The following is a 20,434-nucleotide window of genomic DNA, read 5'->3' as shown; positions in this document are numbered from 1 at the left end:
ATTTAATTCTGCCCTCCCAGTCAATACTTGTACAAATAAACATAAGAAAGCAGGTGAAACTAGTAAATACCAACACCCTTCCAGACCTACTAAATCAGACGCCCTCTGATTTATTAGGCTGTAATTTAAGCCTGTGAAGATGAAACAAAGAAAGCAGGGTTTCCAAAAAGGTATCAATCTTACTCAACTAGCAGGAGAGATCTCTGTCTCGATGTAGTATAATCTCAATATCATTCATGAATAAATTACTTTTGAATCCAAATTTCTCCAGTACAAGAAACCACTGGGCCCCAAAATAGGTTGAATTATAAAGAAGAAATGATGGAGAAGTGAGAAAAGGAAGAGGCCAGATCCTTTAAGTGGAGCAATAAAGAATAATCAGTAGGACTGAAGGCGCAGATGGACGGAGTATCTCAACCTTCATTCGCAGCCACTCAAACCCTTTGACTCTAGACGTGAATAGAGTTCCAGTTCCATCTTGACTACTTTAGCTGGTCAGTGGTTTTAGTAGGGCTGGGTTCCTGGTGTCAGCCTGTGTCAATCGAATCAGTTTTCCAGCAATGGGACTTAGAAAAGAGGTAAAGTGCACAGTAGGAAACGCAGTTCCTCTCCTTTTGCAATTTAGTGCATATGAATTGGGATTTAGCTCAAGCCTTTGTCCTAGGACCTCAAACCAAGTTACATCCAAGTTTATTGATTTCATATTTCAAGTTGATTTTGATATCCCACCTATCTTCCAGTATAGGCAGTGTGCAAATAAATTGAAAAGCAAACAGAAGGCCAGACACATTCAGACGATGGACAGACTTGGTACAAAAGGCAGGGAAGAGCTACTAGTTACATTAGTTTCCTATCAAAGATAGTCCTGGAGCAGGAGGGTAAACATTTCCCTGTCTTCAGAGGGCCAAAATCTAAGTTTCTCCCTAAGGCAAAAGAGAGTTAACTGATTTGTCCAAGATCTCACGGAGTACTTTTGGGGTTTGAACCCCAGTGTCTCCAGTTCTCAGCCAGGAGTCCTACTTCAGTAATATCTCTCGTTCTAAGTAGCAGAGACGGAAACTGGGATTGGAACCCAGCAGAGAACACTGACTCATTGGGTCATAAACCTTCTCCATCTCAAACACTGTAATTGCCAAGTAGAAAGACTGCAATCTGTAAACCAGTTGGATAATTAGCCTGGATTGCTTTTATGCTTTATTTCTAAAGAATAAAAAGGGCAGAACAATTGAACAGTAATTATGAGTAGGACTAATCATTTTATACAGTAAGAAAGAGGTTTTTAACAAATCAATGCATCTTAAGAAGGGGGATTAACAGAAAGCATTCTCCCTTGGAGGTCTATCCCTTTTGGCAAAATTCCAGTCCTGCCCCAAACCTGCTTTACTTCCAGTATTATTTGTACAAGTAAATTCTGAGGTTTGGCAGAAGTAAACTAGCAAAAATCTACTTTGGGAAAACTCTTAATAATATTCTGCACAGAATTCTTTTCTTACCCAATTTTCAATATTAACAGGAACAAACGCTAAGAAGAAACCAAAGGTCAATCATTAAAGGAAAGTGGAGCGTGGAAAACTAATGGCTCATAATAGTTGGTCTATATTTACGGTAAATCAGACCAGTCCCACTCCTCCACGTCAGTAAGCATGGTTCATTAATGAGGACTGCAGACCATAGCTAGAAAGGAGAGTAAAAGCTTCTGGAGACATGAGAGTGGGAGAACAGATCACAAAAAGTCTGCGCATGGAAGGAGATATTCAGGCAGAAAATCTGCATCTTGCATCAATTAAAATGTGTTTGATTTAGAGTGAAGAGGGTAGGAAAGAGGCAAGTTAAGGTCAGAGACAGCCAAAGAAAAAAAAGGAAACAAAGACGTATAGAAAGGCTAGAAGGGGAGAAAAGAGGCAATACGCTAAGGAAAAGGCAATGTGAGTAGTTTTAAATGAGCCACTATAGACATTTCAGTAGAGTGTGGTGTCAAACCGGTACCAATATAACGCTTTGAAAATAACTTTAACTAAACTGATATTCTGTGAGTCCACGGAGATGAAATGCAGTTTCTAGAAGTTCTGTAATATTGGGGAATTCATTTGTTGGAAATGAAAGATCAGGTTGTATGAATAGAGATCAAAACTGATACTGGACTGGCACTCCTGCTAATGTAGTTAGGAGCCTTTTACATCTCAGGTTACTTAAGAAGATACTGAGGAAACTTCAGATTATTCAAAATTCAGCTAATGGATTGTTGAGCATATTTGGTTGGCCAACTTTAGCCATGACTCTCAATAGATTCCTGAATCGTATGAAATCCAGAAGGGCAGAAAATTAAGCATATCATCTTGTGGCTATACGAGAACCTTCCGAGATGGTTATTTTAATTCTTGGGAATTACGCCTCTTGTGCTTAGTATTATTTAGGGATTATATCAGTGTTTCAAATGCTGACGTGGAAGTGATTGGAAATGGAGATATTGATACAGTATTAGCTTCCTATAACAGTTAGTTTTTATTACAATGATCTAATCTTTTCCTTGATTGTATGGTAAGTGTATGATATTTTCTAATGATGGATGCATTGTTACTATGCAACCTTTTTTTAAATCCAGCTCAATTTTCTATTGCTTGGATAAAATACTTTCTCAGTACCTACCTACAAATTTCATGGTGCCCCTTGTCTTAATACTGTTTGAAAGGGTAAATAGCATTTCCCTATTTATCTGTTCCACTCCCGATTTTATAAACCTCTATCTTATCTCTCAGCTGTCTCTTCTCCACATAGAGAGTGTAACAGCTTTTTCAGAGGCTCTCTGAGCCAGATGTAAGAAGCTAACTGTTTGCCACTATTAGCTCCTATATCTGCCTTCTGCCTCTGTTACAGTTTTAGGACAGCTCCCTGTAGCAAGGCCTGTTACCTGTGCATTTCCGGTCTGTCTCTTCCTTTTTGGAACCTGTGATTGTTAACTTGCAGTTGAAGTTTTCCTCCCAATACTCAGCAAACCACACGTTCCTCCGGTTGTTCTCCAGTGTGCGAGATGTAAAATAAGTATCAAAACCTGGAAAGGATAACAGACCACTCAGTCACAGCAGGAACATCCTCTCTGTCTAAATAAAACAACACCATTTTATAGTAGAAGGGGGGTGGGAGGGTATTGAAGAGTTATTTGGAAAATTAATATCAGGGGGGGAAGGGGGATTATTATTTATATAAAGACATTGATGATAAGATTTTCAAGTGATTTGATAATTGTCGATATCAAAATTTTTATGTACAAAATCATTGAATATCTTAATTCATTCTCTTGTAGTCTCCAAACTAGATTACTGTAATGCATTACTTATAGGCTTACCACAGAAAGAACTTAAGCGACTACAAATAGTCCAGAACGCCGCTGTTAAATTAATTTATAAAGCCAAAAAATTTGATCATGTCTCACCCCTACTTAAGAAAGCCCACTGGCTACCAGTAGCGCATCGAATAATATTTAAACAATGTTTACTCATCTTTAAAGCCTTAGAACATAAAACTCCAGCCTTTATATTTAGACTTTTAATACCTTATACTACCTCTAGATCTCTTAGATCTCAAGACCAGCAACTACTAGTAATTCCTTCACTAAAAGTTATTAACACAAGGCGTAACACAATTTTTTCCATAACAGGCCCTCAATCTTGGAACAATCTTCCACTGTACCTAAGACAGGAAAAAAAACTTAGCAAAATTTAAGTCTGAGCTTAAAAGTTTTCTATATATAGATGCCTTTAATGACTAATTTTCTTTTCGCATTTTTAATTTAAAAGGTCAATTGTCTTTGTCTCCCTCCCTATTGTTTTTCCCATGAATTAAATATTTTAAAATTGAACTAATGATTTTAATACTGATTGTAACCATTAAATAATTTTCCTTTTGTTTCATTTTAATTTGTTGAAATACCCTTTAAGTGTAATGTTATATTTGTACTTTAGATAATCGTCTGTTTTTATTTAATAATTGTAAGTGTGTTACCAAAAATTTTTTATTAATTTGTACATCGCCTTGAATTTTGAATTGGCGATAAATCAAACATACTTAATAAACTTGGATAAACTTGGATATGTATATTGTACACTTGTTGAAAGATGAAAAAATGAATAAAGAATTAAAAACAAAAACATGGACAGTCGAATGATTCAGACTTCATGACCTATTACACCTTAAGACACCTATGCGACAAAATTCTGCAAAACCACTTTTAGGGGTCTGCTGTATGGCTGGTGTCACTGGTGTTTGTGTGAAATGGGTCGGAGTGAATAACAGGATGGAACATTGCATGATAGAAAAGATTCATGATGTGTGAGATTAAGATTCTTTCCCGTAACGCAGCGGAACTAACAGTAATAAGAAAGAGACCCCTTACTCTAGAATACATGAAAGAGTTAAACTCAGATTGCATCAATACAGCAGATTCATCTTAGGAAAAGAGAAGAATGACTCCTGAGGACAAGTAATAAGGGCAGATAGAAATGTTGGTGCCTTCAAAGTCCAACTAATTCTAGCAAGAAAGGAATGGAATTATATTGGCTGATAGATTGAAAGCTTCTCCTCAGCCACCCAGTATATGTTAAACGTTCTAAACTGAAGAGTCAACTCCTGTGCCTTCAGTCAATGTCTTTCATGCACTATCGTATTCTTAGAACATCTCCTTTATTTAGCATAGGGTTGTCCATGCCGAGGAGACTGGTACCGTTACAAATTACAGTAAATAGGAGAAAACGTACTCCATGTGGAATTTAATGGAACGAGACAATTCTTGTCAATAATTGGGCACTGACAATCGATTTTTGCACACATCTTTGTAGTTGGTATTCTCTAGAAACGTGTACGTAAATTTTATGCATGGATCCAGAATGGGCGTGGCCACGGAACATTCCTAAGAATTTGTATGCAGTGTTACAGAATCAGACAGATCTGCGCCTAATTTAGCCACAAGGATATATACTAGGTTTCAGTCGGTATAAATCCTTGTGCCCAAAATTGGTCCCAGATCGAGTACCATTTATAGAATTTAGTCCTTACTGCTTATTTATTCCATTTTCTATACCCGTTCTGCCAAGGGAGCTCAGAACGTTTTACATTCATTTATTCAGGTACTCAATAACCATCCGGGAGACTTCTTTGATACCAAGTCCACAGGATTCCCTTAACACAGGAGATCTTAGCATAACCTAAATCCAACCTTGGACAGCTCCACAAGTTCAACCAGTAGGAAATCCTAAAGAAATGAATGGCAATATTACTTCACTTTGGGGTTCCTTTTATTACGAGGCTGCAGTGAATCTTGCATCTGTGTGCACAAACCATGTGTTAAAAAACTATTCATATTTTCGCAGTGGGGGCATGCCCGAGGGTGGAGAGTGGGTGTCTCTGTGCTAATCATTTAGCGCAGGGGTATCCAACCTGCGGCCCCGTGAGGTATTTTGTGCGGCCCCGGTCAAAGGCAATGCAGTGTTTTCCTCTGCTGTCCCCGGGTGTTTACCGTCTTGCCGGCTCCCTCCTCTCTCTTCCTGAAGCATTTGTGCGGCCCAAGAAACATTTTTTTTCAGCCAATACAGCCCAGGGAAGCCAAAAGGTTGGACACCCCTGATTTAGTCATAGAAACATAGAAATAGCCGGCAGATAAGGGCCACGGCCCATCTAGTCTGCCCACCCCAATGACCCTCCCCTACCTTTCTTTGTGAATAGATCCCACGTGTCTATCCCATTTGGCCTTAAAATCAGGCACGCTGCTGGCCTCAATAACCTGAAGTGGAAGACTATTTCAGTGATCAACCACCCTTTCAGTGAAAAAGAATTTTCTGGTGTCCCCGTGCAGTTTCCCGCCCCTGATTTTCCACGAATGCCCCTTTGTTGCCGCGGGACCCTTGAAAAAGAAGATATCTTCTTCCACCTCGATGCGGCCCATGAGATACTTGAATGTCTCGATCATGTCACCCTTCTCTCTGCGTTCCTTGAGTGAGTACATCTGCAACTTATCCAGCCGTTCCTCGTACGGGAGATCCTTGAGTCCCAAGACCATCCGGGTGGCCATTCTCTGGACCGACTCCAGTCTCAGCACATCCTTACAGTAATGCGGCCTCCAGAATTGCACACAGTATTCCAGGTGGGGCCTCACCATGGATCTATACAATGGCATAATGACTTCAGGCTTAAGGCTGCTGAAACTTCTGCATATGCAACCTATGATTTGCCTTGCCTTGGATGAAGCTTGCTCCACTTGATTGGCAGTCTTCATGTTCTCACTGACAATCACCCCTAAGTCTCGTTCTGCTTCAGTTCTTGTTAGGATCTCGCCATTAAGGGTGTAAGTCTTGCATGGATTTTGGCTGCCCACGTGCATGACTTTGCATTATTGTGTGCTGATTAACATATGAGCCCTCACTGCCTACAAAATAAGTGATGCCAAGGACTCGCATGTCCATTTTTGTTAATGGCCACGCACCAACGGCAACATTTAGTGCCTGGCCCTTAATTTGGAAAACAGAAATTGGCCCTTTTCTGACTGCACTACAAATGGCCTCAATGCACGGGAAAGATCCACGTAAGAGCTCGCTAAGGCCACTTTTTATTTATTTATTATTAAAAAAAATTATATCCCACTTATCAACTATGCGTACATAGAAAAGTATCAAACATTACATTTTGAATTAATGCATTATGCAATAAAAATCATCAGCTTATCTTCAAATAATATAGGGATGCTCCCAGTATCTAATTGATCAAGGAAAGAAGAATCTCACAAACAGAGAGGTCTTTAGCAGTTTCTTAAAAGATTTGACATCTGTGCAAACTCTTAATGTCCCTTTCATTGAATTCCAAAGTCTTGGACTCGCCACTGATACAGCAGCTGCTCTTTTTACAGTGGACTTCCTGATTCCTTTCCTCAATTAATCTCAAAGTTAATTCCGGCTGTAAATTTCGATCTTTTCAAAATTTAGAGTCAGGACTTTATCACAGCTTATGCTCTATCTATGAACATTGGAAGTTGAATGAATTTTTCTTTGTTTCATCCTGTCTTTCTTCCTGGGTTTGTGTTGGGGTGGAAAATATTGCTGAATGTACACTGAGTAGAGTATTTTCTGCATGTTTTCCAACTGTGCTAAGCTGCTGTTAGTCACTCGTGCTAAAAGCTTTAAATAAATGAATACATGCCTTAATAAAAATTCATAGACATGGTATGGACCTGATTCTATAAACGGCGCTAATTCGGTAGGTGTCAAGGAAAACTGCACCTACTGCGCCGTTCGTTAGACACTGGTATAGGCCACGGTTTTCTTGGCCTAAAATACCAGCAAAGTCAATATATGCCCAAACTTGGCCAACTTTCGGGCAGGTACTGCTGGGAGCCTCAGTGCAAACGCCTAATTCAAGGTTCTATTAATTTTTTTAATAGAGCTTTCAATTATTGTCACCAATTAACCAATTTTTAGTAGGTGTCGGATAGAGAACCTATTTGTTGGGTTCTGAAAATTCAGGGTTACTGCCTACTAAAAGTCAGGTGACTCATCCAGCTCAAAGACACTCTGGAGGTTCTTGGTGTACCAGCCAAGGCACAAACTTCAGCCTCGCATGCAGTAAAACGCTCCCTCTCATCACTTTTTTCATTCTGATAATTTGGCCTAGAAATACCCAGCAAATAACAGGAAATTGCTGGTTTGATCAGACCCTGCTTTAATCATCTCCACTAAGAGCCACATTCTGTCTGTTAATTACGAGTCCAAAGCCTGCAGCAGTCTCTCCTTGGCTATCTAGTGTCTGAAGAGATGGGCTTCTTCGTGCATTCATTATGCAGAGCAGAGAGAAGCAGAGAGGGTTAGTTCTTAGGCTTGGAAATTATTTCTCACTAAAGAAGAAAAAATGGTCAATTCACAGAAAGAAAATAGGCTAGAGATTACCACTATTATTTGGCAAGGAAAAAACATTCCCTGATTTTAAATTTACTGTAAGAAGAAGCCACTTTGGAAAAGGTTTCATGGGTAAATGGAGAAAAAAATGCTATACCATATCATAGGCATCAGAACGGGGGAGGCCACAGGATCCATGGCCTCCCCCAAAATTGCCAGCTACAAATACCTCTTCCGAGGCTACATTGGTGACCCTAGACAGGCATGGGAACAGCGTACCTGCTGGTTGTCAACATCTACGCCTTCCAAACACCCACCACCACCACGTCTACCTTAAATTTCATGTATAAAAACACAGTGCCACCCTGCCATCGGCCCTGGCGTCTTCTCTCCACCATGGCCCACCCTCTCTGCCAACTTCCTGCTTCCGCTGGGGTAGCCCATGGTGCAGAGAAGACTGCAGGGCGGCGCTGTGTTTTTACAAAAAATTTAAGGTAGATGCAGCATTGGTGGGGGTGGGGGGTGGGGTGATGAGAAGGAATAGGTGTCAGAGAACGGACGCAGCAGAGAGAGATAACCAGCAGGTACGTTGGCCAGCAGCAAGATGCTGCTTCCATCGGAGTGCTGCATAGAAATAAGGCCCCTCTTGAGACATTTCAGATTCGGGAGAGGGGTAGAAGGCAGAGAGGGAGCAGTATAGGACTTGGGGGAGGAAGTGGGGTAGGGAGAGATGTTGGAATCAAATGAGGAAAGGAGGGAGAGATGTGAGATTCAGCAATGGGGTAAGGGGAGGGAAATATGTCAGATTTGTGAGGGACAGGGAGAGATGGACTTGGGGACGGCAGAGAGCACGGCAGAGGAGGACACAGAAAGGTGGCAAAGGGGGTATAATGGGGAGAATGAAAGATGGATTTGGAAGAGCACAAAAGGAGCAAGAGAGGGAGAGATGGACATGGAGGAAGGCGGGGGGGGTTCAGGGAGAGATGGTATAAAGGGAGAGAGGGAGAGACAGCAGAGGGGGGAGAAAGGGAGAGATGGATGTGGAGGGAGCAAAATGGGGAGAGGGAGAGATGGATTTGGTAGAAACGGCAAAATAGAGAGGGCAAAATGGGGAAAAGGAAAGAGATTCAGGGAAAGGGGCAGAAGGGGGAGGGAGACATGGATGACTCAGGGAGAGGAGAGATGGACAGGGAATAGCGGAGAGGACATGAACTGGGGTTCAGAAGGGGGAGGGAGGAGAAATGTCAGACTTGGGAGGAGGAAGTGGATGGGCAGAAACATGTTGGACTTCTGGGGAGAGAGAAAAGAAAGAGGAAGGAAATGCTGGGTTACAAGGGTGGAGTAAGTGACAAGGAGGGGAGATGCTAGAAATGGTCAAAGAGATGAGTCAGCAGAATAATGAGTATACGAGTGTAGAAATCTGGTAATGGGAAGCAGATAAAAGGGAATAAGAGGATGAGAAATGTGAAAACTAGGGTAAGCTCTGGAATGAGTGGGCACAGGGTGAAGTTAAGAGGTGATAGGCTCAGGAGTAATCTAAGGAAATATTTTTTTACAGAAAGGGTGGTAGATGCATGGAACAGTCTCCTGATAGAGGTGGTGTTGACAGAGACTGTGCTGAATTCAAGAAAGCCTGGGATAGGCATGTGGGATCTCTTACTGCGGATGGGCAGACTGGATGGGCCATTTGGCCTTTATCTGCCATCATGTTTCTCTAACCATAAAGCTCTATGACCTCACAATGCAGGTGGAAAGAACCTTAGCCTATAGAAAGAGGAGATGCAAATGTTAAGAGCCTTAGCCAATAAGGAAAGAAGGAGATAGTGGATGCTGTGGATGGGCAGACTGGATTGGCCATTTGGCCTTTATCTGCCATTATGTTTCTATAAGAGAAGGAGATAGAAAGCTAATTAGATAAAAAGTGAAAAGGAATAAAGCAATGTTCCCTTTAAGCACACCTTTTGGCAGCAGGCCATGCAGCCAGCACACCAGGACCTCTTACCATACTCTGCTGCTTGTGGCTTTGTGAAGAAAGAAGTGTGGCTGGAAAGGAGGAGAAGGAGGCCTACTTGGATGTTTTAGAGCTGGCCAGAACACAGGTAGAAGGCAGAAGGAAGGTGTGTGGGGGTCACATGACGGAGGGAGAGTGGCGTGTTGGGACACGAGGGGGGGGTGAGGGAGAGGGGTGTATTGAAACATAGAAGGAAGGAAGAGGGGTGCATTGAGACATGGAATGGAGCGTGAACTTGGGACATAGAATGGAAGGATGGAAGGAGGGAGGAGAGAGATGCTGAGGTGGGGGAGGGAATAGAAAGGTAGAATTGAGTGTGAGTGAGAGGGAAAGAGATGGTGCACATGGGGAAAAGAAGAAAGAGGAGAATTGTTTGGCATAGGGAGGGAGAGACTTGTTGGACATTGTGGTGGGAGAGGAGTGAGGGAGAGAGAAATGAGAAGGAGAAATGTCAGACGTGGCAGAAGAGGGGGTGGAAGAGATGCACCCTGGATCCCTCTCTCTCTTTCCCCACTCCCTTTGCAGCAAGGGAGGGAATGAGAGCAAGATGGTGCATAGTGAGAGAGGTGGGGGTGGAGGAGAGAGGAAGAAATGCTATGCAGGGATGGGGAGGGGAAAAAGTGTGCTTACCATTATGTATTGTTAATAGGATTATATTTTGTGTCTATGAAAAATGAATTGAAGAAATAATAACTTTATAAATGGCATTTATAATTAATATTATTATTATGGGGGTGGGGTCTGAGGTGGAGCTTTGGCGGGTCTGGGGCAGGGTCTAGGGTGGAGCTTTTGCCCCCCCCCAACCAAAAAGCGTTCCGCTGCCTATCTACTACATTATTTACTAGGGAAAGCAAGAATGACAAGTCAGGGTTACAGCAAAGCAGTCTGGAAATCTGATTCATCGCAAGTCTCTTCTGAACCCCGAGGAAACAGCCATGGAGGAGGCAGTGGGAGAAATCTGCACCAAGCGCTTAGCATGCATTGCCTCGCCCAACTGGGGGCACAAGGACTAACTGCCCATGCCCCTCCCGTTTCCACACCGCTTTTGAGTTCTGTGGGCAGGCAGCGCATAGGAGAACACCTAGTCAGATATGCGCATAAGATCAAATCAGTGCTTGTTAATGCCAGTAACTGATTGTTAATTACTCACTGATTAATTAATTGGCATAGGGGGTCTTTCTATAACAGTGTGTTAGATAGATGCCTGATAAGTGCTTACTTTATAGCAGCAGTGGGCAATCTCAGGTTTTCAGAATTTCCCCTATGAATATGCATGAGATTTATTTGTATACAATGGAGGCAATGCATGCATATTCATGGGAGAAAACCTGCTTTGTAGAGTATTAGTGTAACACACAAGCCAAATAATGAAACACTGATGACTTTCTTTTAAAAAGTTGCTAATCTGGAAAAACTAATAAAACCAGTAAAATTAAAGAGTGGTGTAATGAGTTTAGCTTTTCTTCCACACTTTTATGACACCTGAGTGAGTGTAATACATAGACCATGTGCTTCAAAATGGTCTTGTATCCTCATTCCATAACGTGAACTGGCGGTGCTGCCTGCCGTCTATCCACCGCCCCCCCCCCCCCTGCTACTTTCAGGAAATGAAGAGGTCCAGTAAATCTCTTTACTTGTTCCCTGGCACGGCAGGTGTGAAAGTAAGTGGGTTATTTATCTTATGTCCTTATGATTTCATGAAATTATTATTTTATACATAAATTGTAAAATCCATTCAGCTCATTTTTCCTGCAGAAGGGTTATTAAATATGAATGTGTGCAGCATACAGCATGAACACTTTCCTGCAGTTCCCATCTGAGAATAAGTTCAGATATATATATATATATATATATATATACACATACATACATCTGTTGGGCAGCTGGGACATGGAAAATATTCTCCCATTATGACAGAAGCCTGTCCAGACAATCCTAAAAAGGTCACTTTCACAACCGATTGTCCTCTGTCCAATGAGTCGTTCTGACATCATAATCGGCTGTTCATTAGATCCTTAGTTTATTTCTGAAATGAAGAGGATATGAAATAGATTAACAGTAGGTAGAAAGTAAGTTGGTTGGTAATTTAGTCAACGGAGCTCCAGCTTGCTCCCGCCTCATTGCTGACATCGTCAGTAAAGACAGGTCCTCTAAACCCCCTTTACCTACTATGTTACAATCAACCAGAATTCTCCCAAAATCCATACGTTCCATCCCATGAAGAATAGTATTCCCTCCATCCACTCCAGTGGACTTCTAAAGGGGTTTAGAGGACCTGCCTTTACTGATGATGTCAGCAATGAAGTGGGAGCAAGTTGGAGCTCCGTTGACTAAATTACCAACCAACTTGCTTTCTACCTACTGTTAATCTATTTCATATCCTCTTCATTTCAGAAATAAACTAAGGATCTAATGAACAGCCGATTATGATGTCAGAACAACTCATTGGACAGAGGACAATCGGATGTGAAAGTAACCTTTTTAGGATTGTCTGTTGGCTGCTCTTACTGTTCCCTCTAAGCTGAGCAGGAGTCCTCCACCCACAGTCTCACCAATAGAGGGTGCTGTTTTACTGTCACATTTTTCAATTGTGAGGGACAGGCAAGTTCTGCAGGACTCCAGGGAACATACCTGTCCTTAGCGACTGAAAATATTCCACCCCCTAGTGGTAGCCGGGTCTTGACCCTTTCTTCTTGTCCAATACCTTTCATTTAGGGCTCTGAGACTGCTCTGGAATCTCTCTTCTGGCCTTCTTTAGCTCTTCCAGTAACATTTTTCTGTTGATTCTCGATTGCTCTCGAATCTTTCTTCTGGAGCTATTTGATTGTTCGAGTACATATCTTCTACAGCATTTTTCTGTCTCTTTTTCTTTCTGCCCCATGTTTCAGCTGTTCTACACTCAGATACTTGGTTTCCTTACTTTATCCAATCAGAGATACTAAATTTACATCAGTCACCTTTTGCAGTTTTTCTTCCAGTTTCTTTGCATTCCCTATAGATTTCAATGCAGGGTTTGAGGCATAAAAATAGCATCACACTGTCTCCATTTTATTTTCAGGAGTTCACATATTTGTGGTTAGTCCTTTTAGCTTTTCCATTCGTTTTCCTGGTTTCTCTCTTGCAGCACTGGATCCATGACCTGTTAGTGCAAAATTTACAGGCAATGATAATGCCCCTTCCATCCTTGGCCCTAGAGTGTAAGTGAATGGTTGACGCCTTTCCAACCTGGGTGGCTTATGGCTAGTAAGTTCTTTTGTTTCTTCTTCCCATACTTTCAATTGCAGTAGACACCTTGCTGGAATTTATTTTACCATAAGGTCAGCAAAACCTGGGGAGAGAAATGTACAGTGCTTCAGAAGACCTCTCTCCAGCTTTGATGGATATTACATGTTGGTAACTGCTATAAATCCAAGACCCTGTGACTATGTATATCCAACAAGCTGCTAAGACCTGTCACTTCTATCTCTTCAATATCACCAAAAATTGCCCCTTCCTCTCTGAGCACACTACTCGGACCCTTGTCCAAGCTCTTGTGACCCCACACTTGGATTACTGCAATCTACTCCTAACAGTCGCCTCTCCCCCTTGCAATCTGTGCAAAACTGTGTGCACGACTCATCTTCTACCAACCTTGCTATGCTCATGACACCCCTCTGGCTCCCTATCTACCATCACATACAGTTCAAGATCTTATTGCTGCCCCTCAATATCTCTCTTCGCTTCTCTCTCCTTAAACACCTCCCAGAGAACTCCGTTTCTCAGATAAGTCACGCTTAGCGTTACCCTTCTCCTCTACTGCCAATTCCAGACTTTGTTCTTTTCATCTAGCTGCCCCCTGTGCCTTGAATAAATTACCCGAGTTTGTCTGTCAAGCCCCTTCCCTTCCCTTGTTTAAAAGCAGACTGAAAACCCATCTTTTTGAAATAGCTTTCAATCTTTAACCCTCCTCCTCTGCCCTTCAACCAGGCCCGCTGATTAACCATTCCTCTTAACTGTATCCGTGACATCCTGTTTGTCTGTTTAGACTGTAAGCTCTTTTGAGCAGGGACTGTCTTCTTTGTGACTCTGAACAGCGCTGCGTGCGTCTGGTAGCGCTATAGAAATAATTCATAGTAGTAGATGACCAGGGATTTGGTTTTCCTGATATCCTAACTGAATATGTTTGAGATATATTTGCATGCAAATCCATCTCATGTGAGAAAGTATTCAAGAAGAGGCTTCAGAACCCCAAACTATACAAAGCAGTGGTACAAGCAACACAAATTTTGCATGTGTAAAACTTTGGTTCAACTGTATATAGGAATTGAATGCTAGAAACTCATTTTGTATGTATAAGGAAATTAAGTGCAGCTGGCCTGTGTTTACTATTCAAGAACCGGTTTCAGAAATAATACAATTCAGCGCTATTCTATTATCCAGGACTTACCTATTACATAGCAGACACGTTGTGAAATACCGCTTTAGCACATCTTCCAACAGTTAACTGATAATTAGTATTTTATAGAATGCATATCCACTGCAGTTTATCAACAGAATTACAGTGTAAACATAAAAACTGTAATTAGTCGAGCAAACTCCCTATACAGTGTAATTACAGAGTAATGGGTGGATGTAGTTTTTGCACATCCACTGCAGAAAATGTACACAGCCACAGTGACATTGTAGATGACAGCAGAAAAGACCTTCAGAACCTCCCAGTTATGCCAGTTTACATGCTGCCAACTATGCAGTCAGACCCAAGTAAGTTGTATGTCCTTATTGCTTAGAATACTTCTAAACGATGTACATTTTAAAACAGGGTATATTATTACATAGCAGCATAGAGGGAACTGTGTTTTCTTTCATCTCTCCCAACTGCTGCTCTTCCTGGGGATTCTATCAGCTGGTTCAACACAGCTTTCCCTGTCCGGGCTCTTGTCCAGCAGCAGAAGGGGCAAGCCATCGGCGCGATGCAGCTCAGTCCCTACGTGGTCACCAGTGGTGGATTGATGCCGGCGTCAGAGGATCTCCTGTGGCCTATTCTCTCTCCCCCTCTCCTCAGCAGACTTGCACTCCTGCAGCTGCATTGTTGGACACGTCGAAGGGAAACTGGACTTCACTTCAGGGGTCTGCTGTCAGCAGCATCTGGCTTTGCCTGTCTAGTGACTGGTGTCATGGTGGTCTTTATTGGTGTGGTTCCTAGTCCTGCTACTTTGGTGGCAGCCGGTTAACCTGGCTCTGCAGACTGAACTTACTATCGAGCCGCCTCAGAGACTTTTCTATCTCTTAAAGTTGTTTTATTTTATTTTTTATCTTTCATTATTTCTATTTCTTTGATTTTTGATCTTAGAAATGTATTACATATTTTTATTTTAATCAGGTACTTTAGCTAGATTGTGAGCCTTCGGGACAGATAGGGTCGTTTTTCTCAAGTACTGTACCTAATTTCATTTTAGTTTGATACATTGTAAACCGCTTAGGTCAGTAAAATGCAGGAGCAGTAGATAAAATCTTAAATAAACATCAACATTATGATAAGATAAAAACACATAACAAACCGTACAGGGACCAACATGCTACAACAAGGAAAGGGGTTAAACTACGATAGTTATAGAAAAGAAAACAGACTAGGAAATCACATAAAGGGTTGACAGGGGGAATTTCAAATGTCTCCTGAGCTGTATAATTCTTTAAAAAGAAGTATCATATTTTTGACACTTAAGTGTGAAAAGCATCTTTAAATAAAAAAGACTTTAAGCTGCTCTTAAAGCGATCAAGCTTTTCTTCTTCTGAGATGAAGGGGTAGAGTAAATTGTGAATATTTTGTTTCTTCGAGTATTAATGATTTTTAAGGAGGGAATTACAAGTAGATTGTGGTCTGCAAATCGTAAGGTTCTCAATGGTGTATACAGAATTAAGAGTTTATCTAGGAATGCTGGTAAGTTTGATTGTCGTATTTCAAAACAGAGCAAAATTATTTTATATGTAATCCGATGAGATATTGGTAGCCAGTGGGCGTTTTGTAGACCGGGCGTCGCTTAATCAAATTTTTTTAAATTAGTGTAAGCGTCTTAGTTAGATCTGTGTGACATTTTTATATAGTGAGTTACAGTAGTCTAGTCTAGAGATGACGAGAGAGTGGACTAGGGTATTTAATGCGGCTGGTTCTAGAACCTTTGAATTAACTGCATGGGTTAGGGACTGGCTTAGAGGTAGACTTTAGAGGGTAGTGGTAAATGGTACCCTCTCAGATACGACAGAGGTGATCAGCAGAGTGCCGCAGGGCTCGGTCTTGGGCCCGATCCTATTTAACATCTTCGTAAGAGACTTGATGAGGGGCTTCGAGGTAAAATTACATTATTCGCCGATGACACCAAACTATGCAACATAGTAGGCAACCGCACAACAGATGAAAGCACAGTGCCCGACAAAAGCTCAATGCCCGACAGTATGACGCAGGACCTACTCCTGCTGGAGCATTGGTCAAAGACTTGGCAACTAAGTTTCAATGCCAAAAAATGCAAGGTCATGCACCTCGGCAGCAAAAATCCATGCAGGACTTACACCCTAAATGGTGAGATCCTAGCAAGGACTGTAGCAGAACGTGACTTGGGGGTGATCATTAGCGAAGACATGAAGATTGCCAATCAAGTGGAGAAAGCTTCATCCAGGGCTAGACAAATCATGGGCTGTATCTGTAGAAGTTTCGTCAGCCGTAAGCCCGAGGTCATAATGCCGTTGTACAGATCCATGGTGAGACCCCATCTGGAATACTGTGTACAATTTTGGAGGCCGCATTATCAAAAAGATGTGCGGAGAGCTGAGTCGGTTCAGCAAATAGCCACCAGGATGGTCTCAGGACTCAAGGATCTCCCGTATGAGGAACAACTGGGTAAGTTGCAGCTGTATTCACTCGAGGAACGCAGAGAGAGGGGAGACATGATCGAGACGTTCAAATATGTCACAGGCCGTATCAAGGTGGAAGAGGATCTCTTTTTCCTTAAAGGACCCACGGCAACAAGAGGGCATCCGTTGAAAATCAGGGGTGGGAAATTTCATGGCGACACCAGAAAATATTTCTTCACCGAAAGGGTGGTTGATTGCTGGAATAATCTTCCACAACAGGTAATTGAGGCAAGCAGCGTGCCAGATTTTAAGAAAAGATGGGATTGGCATGTGGGATCTCTTCAAGGAGGTAGTTCGCGGGTGGGCCATTAGTGTGGGCAGACTAGATGGGCCGTGGTCCTTTTCTTCCATCATGTTCTATGTTTCTATGATCTAATCATTCGAAGCTTATAAAAACAGCTTTTTACCACCGAACTTATTTGATCGCAGTATGATAATTCTGGATCTAGTATGATGCTGAGAATTTTGATGTTATGCTCCATTTCTAGGGGTATGTTATTGATTTGAATTTGTGCCGGTAGAGATATTCTTTCCTTCCAAGTAAATAACATGGTTTTGGATTTTGCTATGTTTAAACGCCAGAATATTTGCCCTCATCCACAGGTTGATTTTCTCCATTTTCTCATTTATTTCTTGAATTAGGTTAGGATTTCCTGAATCTATTTGGTGCAGGAGCTGGATATCATTTACATAGGGTGTAAAGCCTATGGATTGGCATAGAGTACATAAGAACATAAGAATTGCCACTGCTGAGTCAGACCAGTGGTCCATCATGTCCAGCAGTCCGCTCACGCAGCGGCCCTCTGGTCTAAGACCAGCACCCTAACTGAGACTAGCCCTACCAGCGCACGTTCTTGTTCAGCAGTAACTTGTCTAACTTTGTCTTGAATCCTTAGAGGGTGTTTTCCCCTATAACAGCCTCTGGAAGAGCGTTCCAGCTTTCTACTACTCTCTGGGTGAAGAAGAACTTCCTTACGTTTGTACAGAGTCTATCCCCTTTCAACTTTAGAGAATGCCTTCTCGTTCTCCCTTCCTTGGAGAGGGTGAACAACCTGTCCTTATCTACTAAGTCTATCCCCTTCAGTACCTTGAATGTTTTGATCATGTCCCCTCTCAATCTCCTCTGTTCGAGGGAGAAGAGGCCCAGTTTCTTTAATCTTTCACTGTACGGCAGCTCCTCCAGCCCCTTAACCATCTTAGTTGCTCTTCTCTGGACCCTTTTGAGTAGTACCGTGTCCTTCTTCAGGTACGGCAACCAGTGCTGAACGCATTATTCCAGGTGAAGGCGTACCATGTCCCGGTACAGCGGCATGATAACCTTTTCTGATCGGTTCGTGATCCCCTTCTTTATCATTCCTAGCATTCTGTTCGCCGCCGGAGATAGTGGATATTGTAGATGGGCAGACTGGATGGGCCATTTGGCCTTTATCTGCCATCATGTTTCTATAATCACAATATAAAAACATGCAGCAATTAAACATCAATGTTCATAGCCATAAACGTAGTCCCTCATTCTTCACACAATTCATAGTAATCATTTGGGACTGATATCTCTATAATCAATGCCGTTCTGGTGGTTTTCTCTTTTACTGTTACTACAATTGTTACCGGCTTCCTTGCATCCAGCTTTTGGGGACATCCCAGAGGATCGTTCTCCACATTTCTCTTTGGGTTACGATTCCAGAGCTTTTCCAATGGATGAAAAGCACCATCCGTTTGTGGCATTCTTTTTTTCAGAAAAGCCCTACGTTTAGCATACTTAAAAGCATCGGGGAACTCTTTTTGATATGAGCAGTCACTTCTCACTTTGCCAAGCAGAAGATGATAATATGAAAACAAGGTTGCATCTATCGCTTTGTAAATGTGAAGTTTTGTTAAATCTAAGAATACAGTATAATTAAGAGCTAGGTAGTGTAACATAATTATCATGCAATTAAAATGAAACTAATAGGTCTCTATTATCAGCCATACTATCAAACATATTTGCATTTGAAATGTATTGAAGCTGACGTTTCTGGTTTTCACTCTAAAAGATTTTACAGCTTCCAGCGCTGGACTGAGCCATCAGGATCTTTATGTGCAGAGGTTCTTCTCTCCATGCAAGAAATTGGGGCAAAGAACTAGAAGGTGTAGGGGCAGCCGAAACTGATATTCGGTGCATAGGAAACATTTACCTCCCCCTTTCTTCAGACTCAGGCATGTCTTTGTGGGGGCTGTGGTATATTTACTCTGTGGAAAGAGTTTAGATATTATCAGTGGGGATGTAGGATGTCAGGGAGTGAGAGAGTGTACTTGTGGGGAGGGGGACATTGCAAGCTTTCCTCCCCTTTGAACTCTTCTTACCTGCTATCCTGCATTCACTCCCTATTCCTATTACTCTCACCCCTCTTATGCTATCCCGCTCTCCTCCCTGTCATCGTTCCTCTTCTCCACTCTCCGTCCTTTCTCCTGACTCTTTACTCTTCTCCTTGCATTGCACCCTTTCCTTGTCCCTCCGCACGTCTTCCTGTTCTCTGCTGATCTTTTCCTTGCTGTGATCCACAGCTCAGATCTTCTTGTGTACCAGCAGGTATTGGGATGCCTTCAGCACCATTTCCTTTCTTCACCATGGCTACAGTTCAGATCTACTTCCTGTTGGGTCAGAATTGGCACTTGCTCCTTTTTTCATGGCTTCTCCACTCTCCTCTTCCTGGACTTTCAGGTCATGCCTTCCAGTTCTTGCTTACTCCATACAGTCAGACGGACAAACTCCTCCCAAATGCTATTATCACTTAAGCAATACATTCCTAAACAAGAATCCAAAGAATATTTTCCATGTAATTATGCCAGAGAATAAGAGCCATGAGCCATTAATAATACAAATGTGTGTAATTTTTTATCCCACCTAGAAGTGTAAATAGTTTGCGTGATAAGTTCTTTAAATATAAATGCATCTGCTTCTTTTCTTCTCTTGAGTTGAGAAGAACAGTTCCAGCACCTAAATTTTCTTTTTGCATTAAAATACCTAGATATTCAAGATTAAAATATAGCTGGAGTTATAAATCAAACAGTTTCATTTTCTTGACATGACAGAAATATAATCTGCTGAACATTTGATATGTTAATAGCACGGATGAGTAAAACCTTAGACATGTGACCAGCTTCATCCGAGAAGATACAACAGCAGGGATTTACCGCAGTATCGTCATGTGTCCGTTCATTCTCCTTCACTCTAGCAGGAACCTCTCCTAAAGGGGTTTCCAAAGCTCCAGTTTCTCTTGCTGTGATGATAAGAGAACTCATTCCCAGGGAACTTTATAATCTTGTTACATTTTCTGACAGATTCTGACATGGGAACTAATTAGATTCTATTATTTGGGAAGGATTAGATGAATAATTTAAACTCATGTACACTAAATGAGCACTATTAAAACTTTACCTTTCCTAAAATTAATTGGATTCCAGCTAACCGTAGTTAAAAAAATTCCCCATTAACAGATATTTTTAGATCTATGGGCCACTAACGACAGTCTAATTTGCATTTATTCTGAAACATTATCGAAATGGCATGACTTCTGGTGGGATTTGTTAGGATCTCACAATGTGTGCTGATGTCATGACTCTAGAAACATGACTCTAGAAACATGACTCCATAGAAACGAGACATTTCTATGGAGTTCCAAGC

General features: G+C 41.8%; 1 protein-coding gene across 8 annotated transcripts in view; it reads right to left on the bottom strand.

Moving 5' to 3' along the window:
- GRM7 (glutamate metabotropic receptor 7) overlaps positions 1-20,434 on the bottom strand; it is a 430,791-nt gene that overhangs the window by 153,231 nt on the left and 257,126 nt on the right. For all 8 annotated transcript variants that reach the window (XR_004537403.1, XR_004537404.1, XR_004537405.1 and 5 more), the window contains one exon: positions 2,909-3,049. Coding sequence is in view for 3 of the 8 variants with exons in the window: in XM_033926677.1 (XP_033782568.1) it covers positions 2,909-3,049 (141 nt within the window). In the remaining 5 variants the exon portion in view is untranslated. The remainder of the gene's footprint in view (positions 1-2,908; positions 3,050-20,434) is intronic.

Source organism: Geotrypetes seraphini, chromosome 17, assembly GCF_902459505.1.
Source record: "Geotrypetes seraphini chromosome 17, aGeoSer1.1, whole genome shotgun sequence".
NCBI lineage: Eukaryota > Metazoa > Chordata > Amphibia > Gymnophiona > Dermophiidae > Geotrypetes > Geotrypetes seraphini.
Note: the sequence above shows the minus strand (reverse complement) of the source record. Positions and strands in the feature narration are given on the sequence as shown.